The sequence below is a fragment of the Uranotaenia lowii genome, chromosome 3 (genome assembly GCF_029784155.1).
Source record: "Uranotaenia lowii strain MFRU-FL chromosome 3, ASM2978415v1, whole genome shotgun sequence".
Taxonomy (NCBI): domain Eukaryota; kingdom Metazoa; phylum Arthropoda; class Insecta; order Diptera; family Culicidae; genus Uranotaenia; species Uranotaenia lowii.
In genome coordinates, this window is record NC_073693.1 from 179451456 (window position 1) to 179467930 (window position 16475).

Sequence of the window (16475 nt, forward strand, 5' to 3'; positions counted from 1 at the left end):
TTTAAACGAATTTGGAAAACAATAAAGAGCATGTTTTCAGCATGAAATATCGAGAATTTTTCTTATTAGAAAGTGATTTACTGTTTCCATAAGAATCTCTTATGAAAAGCAACAACCTCTCATTGAAGGCGTTCATCTTCAGAATTCATTCGCGTCATAAGACAATCTTATGAATTTCATTAATTTTTCTTATGGCGCCACTTCATAAGAGAATCTTATGGCATACATAATAGTATTTTTCTGAGTGTAAGAATTAAATTATTTTTGTTAAATCTCAGATGAGGTGGCAGATTATTAACTGTTACAAAAATAGGATAGCAAGGTTTATTCGCACTCCATCTATATGCAGCAGCCCCGTCCGTGTTAACTGATAATGTTACAATATTGCTGGTTTCTTTTTGCTCCAATTCTTTTACCTTTTTTGCGTTTCGAATGTCACTCACTCCTTCATTCACAATTTGCTGTGTATAAGCATCGATGTCTTCTTTGTGTTTAGCCAGGATTTCTTCGATCTGTTTTTTCATGGGAATTGTGATGAAAAAATCCACCTTTTTTCCTCCGCAATCCTTAATCGAGCACACAAAATTGGAATTAGGAGTTGACTTCCCTATGAAAGCTTTGCATTTTGAGCAGAAATATGTTCTGGATAAGTGATAATCACACGAAAATGCTGATTGGAAGGATTTAAAACTTTCTGGTAGTTGTTTTCCACCAAATATAACGTTTAACATGTTCAACAAGTCCACCACGGCCTGTTGCGTTAGGTTATGGCGAATAAAAAAATTCAAAACCATGAACAAAACATCGCAGGCTTTCAAGTTCGATGTAAAACGGATGTTTTGTGAGTGAGCATCGTTGTTAATCTGAAGAGAAAAAGAATTGATTATGATGAATAAATAAAAAAAAAAATGTGCGTACGGTGGTAATTATTTACACAATAATATTGAATTACCTGATTGGCAAATCCAAGATCCTCATCGCTGAGTATTGCTGAATAGTCATTCGGCTCGTTATCGAAACTGTTATCATCGAAATTATCTACAAGATTTGCATTTTCGAAACTCCCCAAATCTTGTTGAAAAGAAAAATCATTGATTTCATCTATTTCAATTTCATTTTCCAAACTCGATGTAGAAGTTCTAGAATTTTCTCTATCATTGCTTGTATCAATGTTGGCATACGAGCAGCCTGGTTCTGGACTTTGCATTGCGCATGTGGAGTTATTTCCAAGAGCTCTCTTTTTACGCGGTGGCTATAATATAAACAATACTTTAAAAGTTTATGATACTCTGATTTAAATTTTTTACCATCCGAGTGTATTTCTTTTCAGCATGAGTGTTCATTAGATAATGGTGTCTTCTTTTTCTAGATTTCAATTGAACGTTTATATTTTGCTCCATTCTACCGACTTTCCAACTTCGTACGAGGCAAAACAAAATCGTGTGACAGCTGCAATAAGATGAAAATATAACTAAAACGAGAAACCATGAAGTTTTCTACCACCAATATGATGTGTGTTATATTAGAAATTAACACAAAATTTCTCGAGACAGTTTTGTTTCTTGATGTTTCACGTTCACTTTTGCATTGATTTAAATGTAAAAGAATAACAAAAAATCGAATAGAATGATGTGCCACTGAATTAAATAAAACAAACCTTGAAATTCAACGATGTGTTTTCGTTGATTTCTTGAGGTATGAATTTCATTGAAGGATTTATCAATGATTATAGGAATCCATGAATTTGCTATAAGTTTAAAAAAAATTAGTACTTTTAATTTTTTCTTGTATATAGGACAATGGTGAATTTCTCTAAGTGATGTTCTTAAATGACCTGTCTAAATATTTTAAAATAAATAACATCTGCTGTGTTAATTCAACGTGAAAATTTTGTACAGTGCATACATGTCATTACCCACACATACAGTTGTCATCAATTTGGATGGGTACACCTTAAAATATAACATTTTCTGTCGAAGTGATTGTCATTCTAAGGTGGTACTAGAACCATGTTGATAGAACGATGCTTGACTAGAACCTTAACATAGTTCTATAGAAGGGCATACATATTTTTTAGAAATTATTTAAACGTAAATAAAAAATGTTGAGATTATTACACAACATTTCATTTTTTTTAAATATAAACTTAATCCACAGTAAACAACTGGCACAGAAAGAAGATCATGTGTTGTATGTCCTTTCGATATGTTACGGAAGTCATTATTGTTCTACTTACTCTATAGAAGAAGGCAGCACATATATTTATTTACGGCGATTAACTTCGAAAGCTTATTACGAACCACTATGTCACGAAAAAGTATTAAAAAAGCGGTATATAGAACAGCGTTCCGTCGAAACGAGGATTTTTTACTGGCAGGAATTCCGGAATTGCAGGTAAAAATGGCGTCAAAAATACATCAATTGGTGAATATAGCGAATGAGTTCGGGTGGTTGTTGGGTTGGGTGAGATGCAAAAAAAATTTTACTCCATTTTTTTGAGGTGCTTATCCTCTGATAAACATTAGCGACAATGATATGTTGTAGGTTTGAAGAAGTGGTTTTGCACAGGGATTCTCTCCTTGAATTTATGCAATCTAAGCAGAGTTGCGTGTTATTTCCATCAATTTAGTGAGGTCTTGAAAACATCTTAGTTATTTCCATCGCGGTGTCCTGATCTTTATTCAAACCACCTGGAACCCCTGTTATAGAGAACCGCAAAATGTTAGGCAAAGTGAGCTTAATCATGATTTAATAAAAACAAACTGTTTTGAAACCGTTTTTTCAGCCAACTACGTCATCCAATTTTATAGTGAAACGACGAAGGCTTATTTCCGTTGCGGATAATGCAGAGGTAATAATGACCATGAATTATAAAAAGTAAGTTTTTGATCTACGAAATATTTTGTTATCATTTCAGCCTACAAATGAAGCGGCAATTGCACCCAAACCGATTTTCGTGTCGTCAGATGAATCGGAAGGAGAAAATTTGAGAAATGATTCACTTCCAGAATCAAGCGATTCTTCCGACTGTGAAAAATCTGTTTGTATCGAGCCTCCTGTAGCCATTGAAGGTAATTATAACTACTTATTAAATAATTACTTTTGTGGCAGACTTCAGCATTAAAAAGTACTGCTTAAAGACACAGTTCTGTAGTTGCCAAAGTTAAGTCGACGTCAAACTTCTTCAGAAATTTTTAGTGTTGAAGGGTTGTTCCAATTCAGGAAGCTTTTAATGCTAACATGTTTTAATGATCACATGAACATGTTATGTCAATATAACTCTTGCGAAGCATACACTAGTGCGCATACAGCACTAGATTTTCTTTAATATTGATGCATAAATAATAATTTTCTAGTTTTCATAGCCACTTGTTCTACTGTTTCACTAGATCGGATTTAATTTCGGTTGCCAAATCTCAGATTTCCCAACCCAACAACAATGTAGTTGTTGTTTGTTTCAGGACTTTAACCTTGAGGTTATTCATCCCTCCAACAATAAATTACTAGTTCAAAAACTGTACTGTCTCTGCCGACAAGACTTTTCCACAAGTAAAACCATTGAATCAAGAAAAACGGCTCTGAATTTTGTAGACTCGGTTACTTTATCTTTTCTGTTTTTTTTTTCACAGATATTGAGATAATTATTTCCGTTTCAAATCAAGAAATTACAAAAAAAAATATTTTTTGTAGAATATCGATTATTGTTTTTTGCTTAGTAATTTGATCTATTTAAGAAAAAAATTGAATAAAAATTGAGGTAATGCTGATTAATAAACAACAGATCTTCTTGCGTGCCACAACATAAACTGCCGGCCAAAAGTTTGGGATCACCCGCTAAAAACATGCAAATATTGATCGTTCATATCTCTGTCGTGTTAAGACATATTGCAAATTTTCTGATCTCATTTGAATAGTATTGAGCAATATTTATTTCGAAGGTACTTTGCCCAGAAATAATGTTTTAGTTTTGTACCTTAAACTTAACCCAAAGTTAGAACATTTTAAAAAATCGTACTCAATATTCAAAACCGATCATTTCGGGATAGGGTGGACCAAATTTCAAAATTTGAGTTGCATTAGAATCCTTATTCTTCACTTCTCAAAACACAAAAAAAATTGTGCAAAAATTTAAGAATGTACTTTTAATTAATAAAATATAAGTACACTTAAGTTATCCTCCAAAAGTTTTGGATCACCCCTTAGTGTGGAGTATTCACTGATGAGTATCGGCCAAAAGTTTGGGATAATTCTTTTGAAAACATGCAAATTTATCTCATTTATATCTTTCTCATCTAACATCGTACTGAGATCTGAAGGGTTCATTTGAAAGCTTAGGAATTGTTGTTTTTCCATAAATTCATTCAAAAATTATATTTTAAAGTTATAATCATAAAAAAATACCTGAAATTAATTGTTTAATGAAAGTTCACATCGATGATTCTGATTTTTTTTTGCTTATCACTTTAAAATATAATTTGCATGTTTTTTAGCGAGTGATCTCGAACTTTTGGCCGGCAGTGTATATAATGAGCAAAATCTATTCGATAAGACTCACGCGTGTGAGGTGCGCGTTTTTAGTTCAAAGATTCTACGGTAGTCCAAGCAGAAAGTAAAAACTTTAAAAAAAACATAAAAATATATTTTTTATGTAGTTGGCCATTTTCTTTTTAAACAACACAGAATTAAATGAGCTTAAAATTAAATTAAAAATAATAAGTTTTTTCGATAGAATTTATCCATAAGGCTTAACTGAACTTGTAAAATTAGTGAAAATTAATATTTTTTAAATAACTAAACAAATGACTTTATTTTATCTATTTCGACAGTTGTAATTAAAATGATTATTTGTGAAACTAACATTAATAAGAGGAAAGAATTTTATAAAAAAAGACATATGGGAGAGCTTCACGAGTATATTTCATACGGGACAGACATGACATGTTTTTTTCATATAGGTTGCGAACAAAGCTATGAAACTTTTTAGTCTACATTGAAGAAGCAAGATAAACTTACAAGTACTAAAAGAGCTGGTCCAAATGGCCTTTTTAGACTCTTCCCAACTTTGACATTGTTAAGCATTATTAACATGCGTTTTTTAACTATTTGATTAGACTGCAGTTGCAAAGCTGAAGTCGAGAAAATGAAGCTGAAATTGTCAAAGCAAAAGGAGGAAATTAAACGCCTCAGGGAAGCAAATTTCAACCTACAAAAAGCGTTGTGCTCAAAACTGATTGATCACCCGGATGAGCCGTTCAAAGGGGACGATAACAGGATTGAGTTGGAAAGGTTGAAACGATTCAACGAAGCTGCGGGAGATAGCGACTATTTGTTTATAAAATTTCTTATGAATGCTCTGTGGCCAGAAGGATTCAAAGGTCGGTCCATTTCTGGACGACCGTCCAATAATCCAACAGGCATAAAAAAATCAGCTGAACCCGAGTTATCATTGATTCAGCCGCAAACAACTCCTCTGGAAGCCGACAAAGTGAAATACATAAAAGGTATACTATGAAACTTTTGTTTGTAATAATATTTGAGTATTAGAATATTGAAATTTCCAGAGCGTCTGAAAGACAGGCGAGAGTTTTTCCGCGACGACGCTGGAGCAGTAATGCAGGCTTTAGAGAAAGCAAATAAACATATGAGGAGTGTAATTTACAACTCTTTAAGGAGGAAATCTTGAACAATTTTAATTTTTTAAGTATGTATTGTAATGTATTGTTTTTACCATTTATGTTTTGTCTTGTATCTTTTAGAAAAACTCCATTAAATTATGCTTTACAATAAAACATTAAACACAATTTATCACTTAAGATTGAAATACTAAGCCCCTTTTCATGGTTCATGATAAATAACTGATCACCCTTAAATAATGAAACATATAATAAATAAATTAGAACATAAAAAATGATAAGATATGACCTACTTACTTGAAAATTTTAAGGCTGAAAAAAACGCTCTTTAAATTCCGAATGACAAATCAAATCCTAATTAAAAATTAAAAGAAAGTTTAGCCCAAATTATTTATATCAATTATTTGAAACTCTTAAACGACATGAAAAACAAAATTTGTAATTAATCAACTTTAACGTAGCCTCTCAGTTACGATGAACAATTAGTTCAGCTTAAATAAGACACTTTCATAAAAAAAAATATTTGGAATCTTAAGTATCTATTAAGTAAAGTCTAATCGCACCTATCCAGAATGATTGTTAAATCAATTTGCTTAGAGCAAGTTCACTGGTGTTGGGAAAAAGTGGTAGAAATTTTGACATTTTGAAAATTTTACCATGCAAAAATGTTTTCAAGATCTTGGGACGTTGTATTTTTTACAACACTGTTTCTATTTCAGCCGTATGTGATAGAAATATTGCTATTTTTGCATCACAGCATGCGAAAATACAACACGTGTTGTAAAAAAAACTAAAAGGCCAAAGATCTTGAAAATGTTTTTGCATGGAAAAATTTTCAAAATGTGCCGTAAGTGTTAAAATTTCTACCACTTTTTCCCAACACCAGTGAACTTGCTCTTATATTTGGAAGTTTCGCCCTTTCGAGACGTTATGCTAGAAATCAGAGTTATTCTTTTGGTGCCACTTAATCAGGGGTGCCAGGTTGTTTTGACACATATTAGGACAGCGTTATGAAGTAAAAAAATCAGGATTTTTTTCAGGACACCACCTAATTGATGAAAATTACATGCAGCTCTGCTTAGATCGCCTTCAAGAAGACGAAATACAGGTATTGAAGAAGCCTGAAATTATGCAACTGAAGCGAGCTTAGCTAATCTGCAGTTTATATCGAAATCATCACTTAACTATCATCTTAACGAAAGATTATCATCATTAAAACTATTTAATTACAGATTTGTTTGATGTTCTCATCAATAAACTATAAATTCAGTCATTGTTTAGATATTTTTCTAAAAATCAGGACAAATCAAGACATTTTACAGACCTTTTAAAATAATCAGGACAATTCAGCGTTTTGGAAAAATCAAGACGGTCTCACGAAAGTCAGGACAAATCCTGAAAAATCAGAACACCTGGCACCTTTGCAATACTGTTCTAGTACAACGAGTACAACGAACATAAGTTTTTGGAAAACATCGAAGGAAGTAGTTTGTTGAAACCCGTCATGTATAGATCGGAGGCACCGAAAAAGTGCCGATTTAAGAGGAAATATTTAGAGAACCAAGTTGCGCTCCATGGGAAATATCCAGGCAGGAAAAGATAGGTTGAACCAGAACTTTTTATATCACTTCGGAAGCCTGGCAAAATTTGGCAAGGTAAGTTATAATTGGCCCTTATTGTACGTATTTTATTATTATTATTTTTCAAAATATTTTAACGCTTTTCTAACTGCAAAAAAAAAAACCTTGAATATCTAAAAACGAAAATTAAAATGTTTTAGGACTATTCGCTGCAGTGCATGCTGAAAATGAATATCTGGTGCTACTTCTGGGAAAGATTAACCGTTACAAGGTGGTGGATTGCTCGGCAAAGACAGAATGTAGGCTTCTGCAGGATTCGGTCCGGGAGGAATTTTTACGGTATCGTCAGGCAAGTTACGACGACCGTTGCATACTCGAATCAGGTTGACCCATCTCAAATTCAGGTAAGTTCTGTTACAATGGACTCAAATATTCGCATAAGAGTCAAGTGAAGTAATTATTAGAAATAATACTCAGTTTTTTATACAAACAGAAAGTAACCGAAAAATTGGATTCCTTCATTTTGTTTTTTTTATTGTTTTTTCTTCATTTTCGATTTTTTTCTTGTTTTTGTTGAAAATTTTCAAGTCCGAAGTCAAGTGTGCGTTGGTGAAATTATTTTCAAAAAAATCACATATCTAACACCTTAAAAGCATCGTAATTACGCAATTACCTTACTTAACCCTCACTAAGCTTGCTCTACTCGTATAAAAGTCCCATATTGAAATATGATGAAGCGAGAATTAAGGTTTCCTGTTTTAGAATATATTTTTGAATTGTGATCAAAGCTTTCGCTAAAACTTACTTTGAATAAAATTTAATTCCATGGTCGGCACTTTTTATGGGACTCTTATGCGAATATATTTTATAATGGACATATATTTTGTTTTAAATTTCTAGAACATAGGTATGTACTTTGTTTTTCTACTGACTTTTCATTCAAGTAAGCAGACTAAGTCAAAAACGACGAGCTGTCAGGTTAGATGAAAATTATCAAAATCTAAATTGGATAGTTACAAGTAGTATAGACACTAAGTTTTGGTAAACTTTTTGGTTTTCAAATTGTAATTAACTAATTTTTAATGGGTGTAGTTGTGATTTATGTAATTGCGTATTTTTTTGTTTCAAGGTTTGGAAAAATTACAAAGTATTTTATGATTTTAACTGAAATTGAGTTTTCAATCAAAGATAGTATCAATATCAATTGAAATTATTTTTATTTTTGTTGTTTTTAAGTTTTTTTTTAAATATATTAATATTTTTTTAAAATTTTTAGGATGCCTGTGTCGACCAAAACCAGGCGATTAAGACGACACGTTTAACACATTTATCAGTGGAATTTGTCGATGATCTGGATCGCATCCGAAAATTGGCCGATTTCACTGATCTGCAGAGTATACGGATTCTGTACACATTTGGAGGCAACTCTGGGGCATCTTTGGATCGATTGATTGCGCATTTCAGACCATTATGCGACAATGAAACCATCTACGAAATCTGCCGACGCAACTGGACGACTTGGTAAGCAACCTAAATTTAAAGATTTAACTGAAGTTAGAATTTTATCTTAAGTATTTACAGCCGCTATTCACATAATAGTCCCATATTAATAGGTATTGCTTATAATATGGAACTGTCATGCGAGTAGTAGCAGTTTATACGTTGCATAACTAAAGGCGACTCTAGTAAGAATAGCAAACTTTTACGGCAAAATGATATTAATTTTTGCTATCATGTCTTGACAGCCGAATTTGTTCTCATGTTGTTTGACTTAATTTGGAATACAACAAAAAAGAAAAAAAAATCATAAACGGATAGCTCAGTAATGCCATATTTTGCTTGTATTGAGGCTTTAATTATACCTCGTTTTGCTGTCGTTTTGCAAAAGTTTTGAAAGCATATTGATGTCAAATTTTGCTTTTATCGATCATTATATGATGCCTTGTATTGGCATCATTGTGCTCTCCAAGCTCTCGGAGAACGAGGTGTAGTTATGGTCTCAGTTTTAGCAAAATTAGGTATCACTTTGCTAACCATGTATGAAAATTTGTGCTCTCATTTTTGCTGTGTACCACCTTATGTCAAGCATAATGAGAGCACATTAGGCTCTCAGGGCGTGATAGCAAAATTTGCTATAATTTTGCTATAAAAGTCTGCTCGGGAGGTAACTTAATTAATATTCTGGCGAAAAATTTAGATCTATAATCATATGGAAGCAACTGACACACTATTTTCTGCATACCAAAGTTATTTAATGTTCATTTGTTGAACGTGCTCTTATTTAGAACAGATAACTGAATCATAATTTTCCTGTAAAGCTGAGAATAATATAGTTATTCAGTATTGTCTTATATAAATTACTAGCTGACCCGTTGTGCTTTGCTACACCTTCCAGAAATAAATGTAATTTGTAAAAATTTATTCAAATTTAGATTTTAGAGAGCATTTTTTTAAATCAAACCTCATCCACAGAGAACAGAGTTCGAGCTGGAGCTCAACACGTGTGTTTGAATACCAACCTAAGTTTCAAACCAAATGCGTAAGTGGACTAACATACATAAGATGTCGCTACCGGTACACCTATTTTTGTTTTCATTTTTTCGACACGCTTAGAAATTAATACTCATCGCTTATCTCAAAGAAGGCCAGTTCAATGTATGACAGTAACACAAATTTCGGTGTAATAAATTTTAAAACATCATGATTTAAAAAAAAAAATGCAAGTCATATTTCAATCAAAATTGAACGCTGTCAGATGCCCCATATTGTTCAAACAATTTTGGCGCTGAATTGAAAGTTGAATTCCAAGTGTTAAAGTATGTGTTGGGATTTTACTATCAGTTAACAGTTTTCCAGAACAGAAAATGTGAACATAAATGTTATAATTGTAAACTATGACTCGATATTCTGGTTGATGTTACCTGAGATCGATATATGAGGACTTGTAACTCAGGGTTAGTAATCAGTAGAAATGATTTAAGTTATTTATAAACATGAGTTACAAGATACCATCAACCGGAATACCGACCCATAATTAACAATTATAACATTTATGTTCACATTCTCTGTTATAGAAAACTATTTAATGACAGACATACTTTAAAACTTGGAATTCAACTTTCAATTCAGCGCCAATATTGATTGAACAATATGGGGCATATGCTGGGACATATGACAGCGATTAAAGTATGATTGAAATATGATTTGCATTTTTTTTAAATCAAGATGTTCTAAAAATTTATCACACAAAAAGTTGTGTTACTCTCATACATTGCAATGGCCTCATTTGAGATAAGCTATGAGTATTAATTTCTAAGCGTGTCGAAAAAATGGAAAAATATGTGTACTGGTAGCGACATCTTATGGATGTTAGTCCACTTACGAATTTGGTTTGAAACTTAGGTGGGTATTCTCACACACGATTTCAACAAATTTTTGTTCCGGGCCCGATGTCTGTTCTCTGTGCCTCATCATACTTCAGAACCAACAACTTTGAAATGAGAGCTGCAGCTGCGGTTCTGAATTGCAATTCAAAGATGGGATATATTATTTACTGAAACTTGATCTCTGAACTCGTTTTTCAAGATCTGAAATTTGTACTCTGTACACAAATAAACCTTTTTAAATATGGTCCCTTCTTTGAAAAGCTCTTTATCTTAAATTTACATGGGAGCTCTCCCATCTTTTTCAATATTGTCCCTCGCTGCTTGAAGAAGGTAGGCAAATTCAACCGGCTCGATACCCAAACAGTACTTGTCATGGTAATGAAAAATATATTAAATTCGTTATGTATTAAATACAGTGCAAATTTCTTTTTTTTTCTAAATAAATTTACTACGGTAAACATATAAATATTTAAAAAAATATCAGTTGCATCTCTAAATAAGTTCTCAGCGTTTTTTTATTTTCTCTTTGAAAGTCAAATATTCAAAAATGTTGGCAAAAACAAATTTCTAAGTTTACATTTGTTCCGTTTATTGGGGAAGTGTCAATGCATAGCTTATTTACAGATGCGTCAGAGTAATGGCTTTAAAATGGATTTAATACGAATTCCTGTTTTTTGTTCTATCAAGTTTCACTGATATATCTGCAGTATTCCTGCAATATAAATTTATGTTTGTTACTCGACTTTTAACGAATGCTGTTCAATGGGAATGACCTTCACTTACAAAGACATTTAAGAATTTTCAATATCCGCTGCAGTTTCGAAATTCGGAATACCCCTTCTGTTCTTTCCAACATATTGAATCATTTTGAAGATTAATTTCTTAAAAGTTCGACGTTTGCCCTTTCCCCACCGTGTAAGTTGACAGGAGGGAATATTGATTTTAACACCTTAAGGGTAAACTAAAAATTTCTCTTAATAATGTTGCGTCCAGTTGAATATCAGTTCTAAAATCTCGCTTTTCAAAAACGAAGCGGATCAAAAGTCTCTTTTATGCAGCCATGTAACACAAAAACATTTTTCATGTTAAGTACGTACTTGAATTGGTATGTAAGCAAAAAGTACGATGGTTTTTTCAGAATTATTTAAAACAAAAAGTTTTCATTTATAAATTCGTTTCAGCTGTGTATTTGGGCCGAAGTAACAATTTCTAGAAGAAAACATTATTTTTATTTTTTTTTAACAGAAAAAGTTGAACGTTTGAACATGTTCTAATGTTCCTTGAATGAAAAGTCGAATGCTACTTACATTAACACGAACTAAATATGGAAGTATTTTGGCAAATCTTTCAATTGGTTTTGATTCGATTGATAAAATACCAATCCGTGTCACATCTAGGCGTCATTTATTACCACGTGCTGTGTACAAATCAAATAAGCAAGAAAAAACACATCTAGGTTGCATATCGCCCCACGTGTTTGAGAAACAGGCGCCTTATTGTTAAATTTTCCAGCAATCAATGAACAGTATGCTTTGGTTACTATCCTCTTGCGACGACGTTTGCTCGCCCATGGAGACGAAAAACAAACCCCTCAAAGAAAATATGCTTGGTTGAGAAATACGCGCCAAAATATTCCTACTGATCAGTATGCTATGCCTGGGTTACTTTCCTTTTGCGACGTTGGCTGGCGACGCCTCGACCATGGAGACGAAAAACAAACCGCCCAAAGGAAAAAAAATTTCGAGAAAATGGATGTCATGACTTTAATTTATTTCGAAAAACTACAAATTTTGTATGGGAGCCCCCTCTCCCTTAAATCGGAGCAGTTTTTAACTATTATAGAAACCATCCCCGGCCCCAAAAACCCTCAGATGCCAAGTTTCACGGTGATCGGTTCAGTAGTTTCCGAGTCTATAGGGAACAGACAGACAGACAAACATTCATTTTTATATACATAGATGAAAAATATATAAATTTTATATGAATATCAAGGCGTAAGTCGTGAACTTTTAAAAGTTTTCCAAGAAAAAAAGGGAGCAATTTTGAGGAAAAAGCGAGACATGACCCGAACTTTTCTTTTTCGAAGCGATATCTGAGGAACGGTTAAAGCTAGATACATGCAATTTTCTGACTTTTCCTCAAATGAGGAGCTCTACAATTTCTCATTTTTAGATTTTTGAATTGCTTACCAGAGTCACTCAGCCAAAAAAGGACAATTAGCCGATTAGGGTCATACAGACTCGGATTACTATTTTGGCTATATTTATCTTCAAAATTTTTCACAAACTATTCCAAATTGTCAAAATGTCTGCTATTAGATGCTTCTTAAAAAATTGTGCTTTGATTTTATGGTCTTCAGAAAACGACCTTAAAGCCAAAAAGTGCCTAAAAAATCGGTGTTTTGCATCAAAGATAATCCATTTTGTTGAAGTCTTATTGAAAAACTCTTGATTAGTAATAAATCATAAAATTTATGAAATCGGTTCAGTAGTTTTGAAGATATAGCCAAAATAGTAATCCGGGTCTGTATAACCCTAACCGACTAATTGTCCTTTTTTAACCACAAAGGAATGTTAAAGAATCATCCTGAAAATCCTGAATTATTAACGGTACTTTAATTATAGTATTTTATACCAATCCTCGTCCTTGGCGAGATACGACTGAGGGTTGCGCGTGTCCAACGGCGCGAGGAGAAAGTCGGGTGTCGATACGACGTTCGCCGGTTGGAGAATCCAGAGGTGAAAAGGGCATACGTTGAACAGCTAGAATCCCGAGCCTCGGAACTGCCGACAGACGGAACAGTCGAAGAACAGTGGTGTGGAATCAAGAATGCCTTTATCACGACGAGCCATGGTACTCTCGGTAAAGTTTGTGGAAGACGAAGTGAATGGATGTCGGATGAAACCTGGAGGATGATCGATGATCGGAGAAAGGCGAAAGTCGGAATTGAGCAGGCATGTACCGGGTCAGCCAAAGCAGCCGCCCGCTTACGATATGCGGAGCTGGAAAAGGCAGTTAAACGAGCTTGTAGACGAGACAAGAGAGCCTGGACAAACTCCCTAGCCGAAGAGGGAGAAAGAGCCGCCGCCATTGGAGATATCCGATTATTATATGATATTTCTCGCCGCCTTAGTGGTGCAAGGACTAATGCAAGAATGCCGCTGAAAAACCGAGCAGGTCAGCTGCTGACAGATCGAACAGATCAGCTCAAGCGTTGGACTGAGCATTTTGATCAACTTTTCCGAGTTACAAATAGCAATGGCCAACAGAACCCGCAGCTCGAGGCGCCCACAGTAAGTCGCATTAATGGCGTCAACTCGGAAGCGCCCACGCTGGCTGAAATAGAAGCGGCAATCAAGGACATGAAATCCAACAAAGCGCCTGGAATCGATTGCATTCCTGCTGAAATGCTCAAAGCCGACCCTGCCTTGTCAGCACAAATGTTGCACCGTCTTTTCGCTGACATTTGGGATACTGCAACATTCCCGGCCGACTGGATGCAGGGTATCCTCGTAAAGGTCCCAAAGAAAGGAGACCTAACAGAGTGCGGTAACTGGCGTGGCATAACTTTGATCTGTACAACCCTTAAAGTACTCTGCAAAGTTATCCTGAACAGGATCCAGGAGAAAATCGACGCTACACTCCGACGGCAACAAGCTGGATTCCGATCCGGACGATCATGTGTGGACCACATCACAACGCTACGAATAATACTGGAACAAATCAACGAATTCCAGGACTCTCTTCTGCTGGTGTTCGTTGATTTCGAAAAAGCATTTGACCGACTGAACCACGAAAACATCTGGGCTGCTCTTAGACGACGAGGGGTCCCAGAGAAACTAGTCCATCTCATCGAAGCACAGTACGAGGCATTTTCGTGCAAGGTCTTACACGACGGTGTCTTGTCCGAACCAATCCCGGTAACTGCTGGAGTGAGACAAGGATGTATTTTGTCACCGCTGCTTTTTCTCATCGTAATGGATGAGATCTTGACTGGATCGATTGACTGTAGACCAAACCGAGGATTGCCGTGGAATCCTTCAACCATGGAGCAACTGAACGACCTTGACCTGGCAGACGATATTGTTTTGCTCGCCCAAACACAACAAGACATGCAGAGCAAACTCGACGACCTCACCGAAAGCTCCAAGGCAGCAGGTCTCAAAATCAATGTCGGAAAGACCAAGTCGATGGAAATCAATACAGAAAATCGTTCCAATTTCGTGGTAGCTGGACAACAGGTTGAGACAGTGGAGTGCTTCCAGTATCTTGGTAGCCAGATTACGCCTGATGGTGGTACCAAGAAGGACATCGAAACCCGGATCAGAAAAGCCCGATTTGCGTTTGCGAGTCTCCGAAACATCTGGCGGTCACGCCAGATCTCTCTACGAACTAAGATCCGAATCTTCAACTCAAACGTCAAATCCGTATTGCTGTACGGGTGTGAGACTTGGTGCACATATGCGGTGACGACGCGAAAACTGCAAGTTTTTGTGAATCGGTGCCTGCGGAACATCATCCGCGCTTGGTGGCCTGGCAACTGGATCTCAAACGTTGAACTTCATCGCCGGTGTCATCAAAAGGCGCTAGAAATCGAGATTCGGGAACGTAAGTGGAGATGGATTGGGCACACGCTGCGAAGAGATGAAAACGAGATTTGCAGAGAGGCGCTTGACTGGAATCCAGATGGGCATCGAAGAAGAGGCAGGCCCAAAAGCTCGTGGCGGCGAAGTCTAGCCGCTGAAATCCGCACAGTTGACGAGAACCTTGGCTGGCAGCAAGTGAAGACGCTGGCTCCGGATCGCCAGCAGTGGAGATCTTTTATCTCAGCCCTATGCGCCGGTCAATCGGCGCTGGACCCTTAGGTAGGTAGGTATACCAATCCAAAACAAATTGTTTATCGTTGGAGACGAATTCATTCCTCATCAACAATATCAACCAAATTGAATATAACCCAAATTGAAGAAAATTAAAATCAGAATCTTTGAGTACAAAATTATAGCTGTATAAGATATTAATAGTTGAGGAGATACCTACATATGTTCGAGTTATTACTTTGACATGCTGTCCTGATCGGGAATACGTATATATGTACATACATATACATATCAGTGAAGTCGCCGCCCGATTTTTGATTGGTCATTTGAGAATAAATACAACGAAAAAGTCAAGGAATTTTCAAATTATTTCCAAAATAAAAAAAAAACTGAGTAGTTTTACTATTCTATATTTACAAGAACAAATAACATTATTCAGCTAACAATAGAGTACGGTTTATATTTTTAAAACTGGTGATGAGTGGGCTAGGTCAATTTCATTATCGCGTTTTCGTTTGGTAAGTAATAGGTTTGGTTGAAGTCATTACAATAAGCACGTGTTAGTAGAACGTGTAACCTATTTCAATCCTAGTTTTCTCCAAACGAAAACGCCATTAGTTTCGTTTTGAAGAATTAATAAGATATTTGCAACAATGTGTAAGCAAATGTTTCTCGGTTGATGAGTTGTTGTTGTTTGCAATGGATCCAACTTCCCGTGTGTAAATGTCCAATCCATATTGTCCTTCTTGTGGGAAACTGCAAACAAACAAAAATGTTTCTAGTCAAATTGAATTCTTCGAAATCCATTTGAAAACTCTGAGTTACCTGATGTTGAATGTGATAGTATCTCCTATCACATTGTGTTGTACATATTTCGATAATTTCTTCTCCTCGATTCCATTTTTGTGTAAAGTTGCCATGAAATCCGTTAGCGGTCTTGACATTCGGAACTGCAACTCAATAGCTCGTCCAGCGAAAATGAGGGGCTCCTGTGGTATTGGAAACAAAATTGTCCTTTAGAAACATACCAATATTTTCAATAAAAAAAAGTTCAAGCTC

At 35.2% G+C, this 16475-nt stretch overlaps 3 protein-coding genes across 7 annotated transcripts in view; 2 read left to right on the plus strand and 1 right to left on the minus strand.

The window, feature by feature from the left end:
• The first annotated feature begins 2244 nt into the window (after nucleotides 1–2244).
• Nucleotides 2245–5683, plus strand: LOC129750885 (uncharacterized). The gene is made up of 5 exons (XM_055746035.1): nucleotides 2245–2394; nucleotides 2786–2851; nucleotides 2918–3071; nucleotides 5112–5501; nucleotides 5562–5683. The coding sequence occupies exons 1-5, from the start codon at nucleotides 2305–2307 to the stop codon at nucleotides 5681–5683; spliced, it is 822 nt and encodes a 273-aa protein (XP_055602010.1). The 5' UTR covers nucleotides 2245–2304.
• A 1440-nt stretch (nucleotides 5684–7123) lies between these two features.
• Nucleotides 7124–8738, plus strand: LOC129752886 (uncharacterized). Its single transcript, XM_055748673.1, has 3 exons — nucleotides 7124–7288; nucleotides 7414–7617; nucleotides 8490–8738. Exons 1-3 carry the CDS (start codon nucleotides 7208–7210, stop codon nucleotides 8736–8738), a joined length of 534 nt encoding a protein of 177 aa, XP_055604648.1. The 5' UTR covers nucleotides 7124–7207.
• Nucleotides 8739–15810: 7072 nt separating this feature from the next.
• Nucleotides 15811–16475, minus strand: part of LOC129756603 (hillarin) — a 35778-nt gene continuing 35113 nt past the window's right edge. For all 5 annotated transcript variants that reach the window (XM_055753515.1, XM_055753512.1, XM_055753510.1 and 2 more), the window contains exons 11-12: nucleotides 16242–16405; nucleotides 15811–16172 (exon numbers count right to left, since the gene is read on the minus strand). In XM_055753515.1, coding sequence (XP_055609490.1) covers nucleotides 16031–16172; nucleotides 16242–16405 — 306 coding nt within the window. In that variant the 3' untranslated portion in view covers nucleotides 15811–16030. The remainder of the gene's footprint in view (nucleotides 16173–16241; nucleotides 16406–16475) is intronic.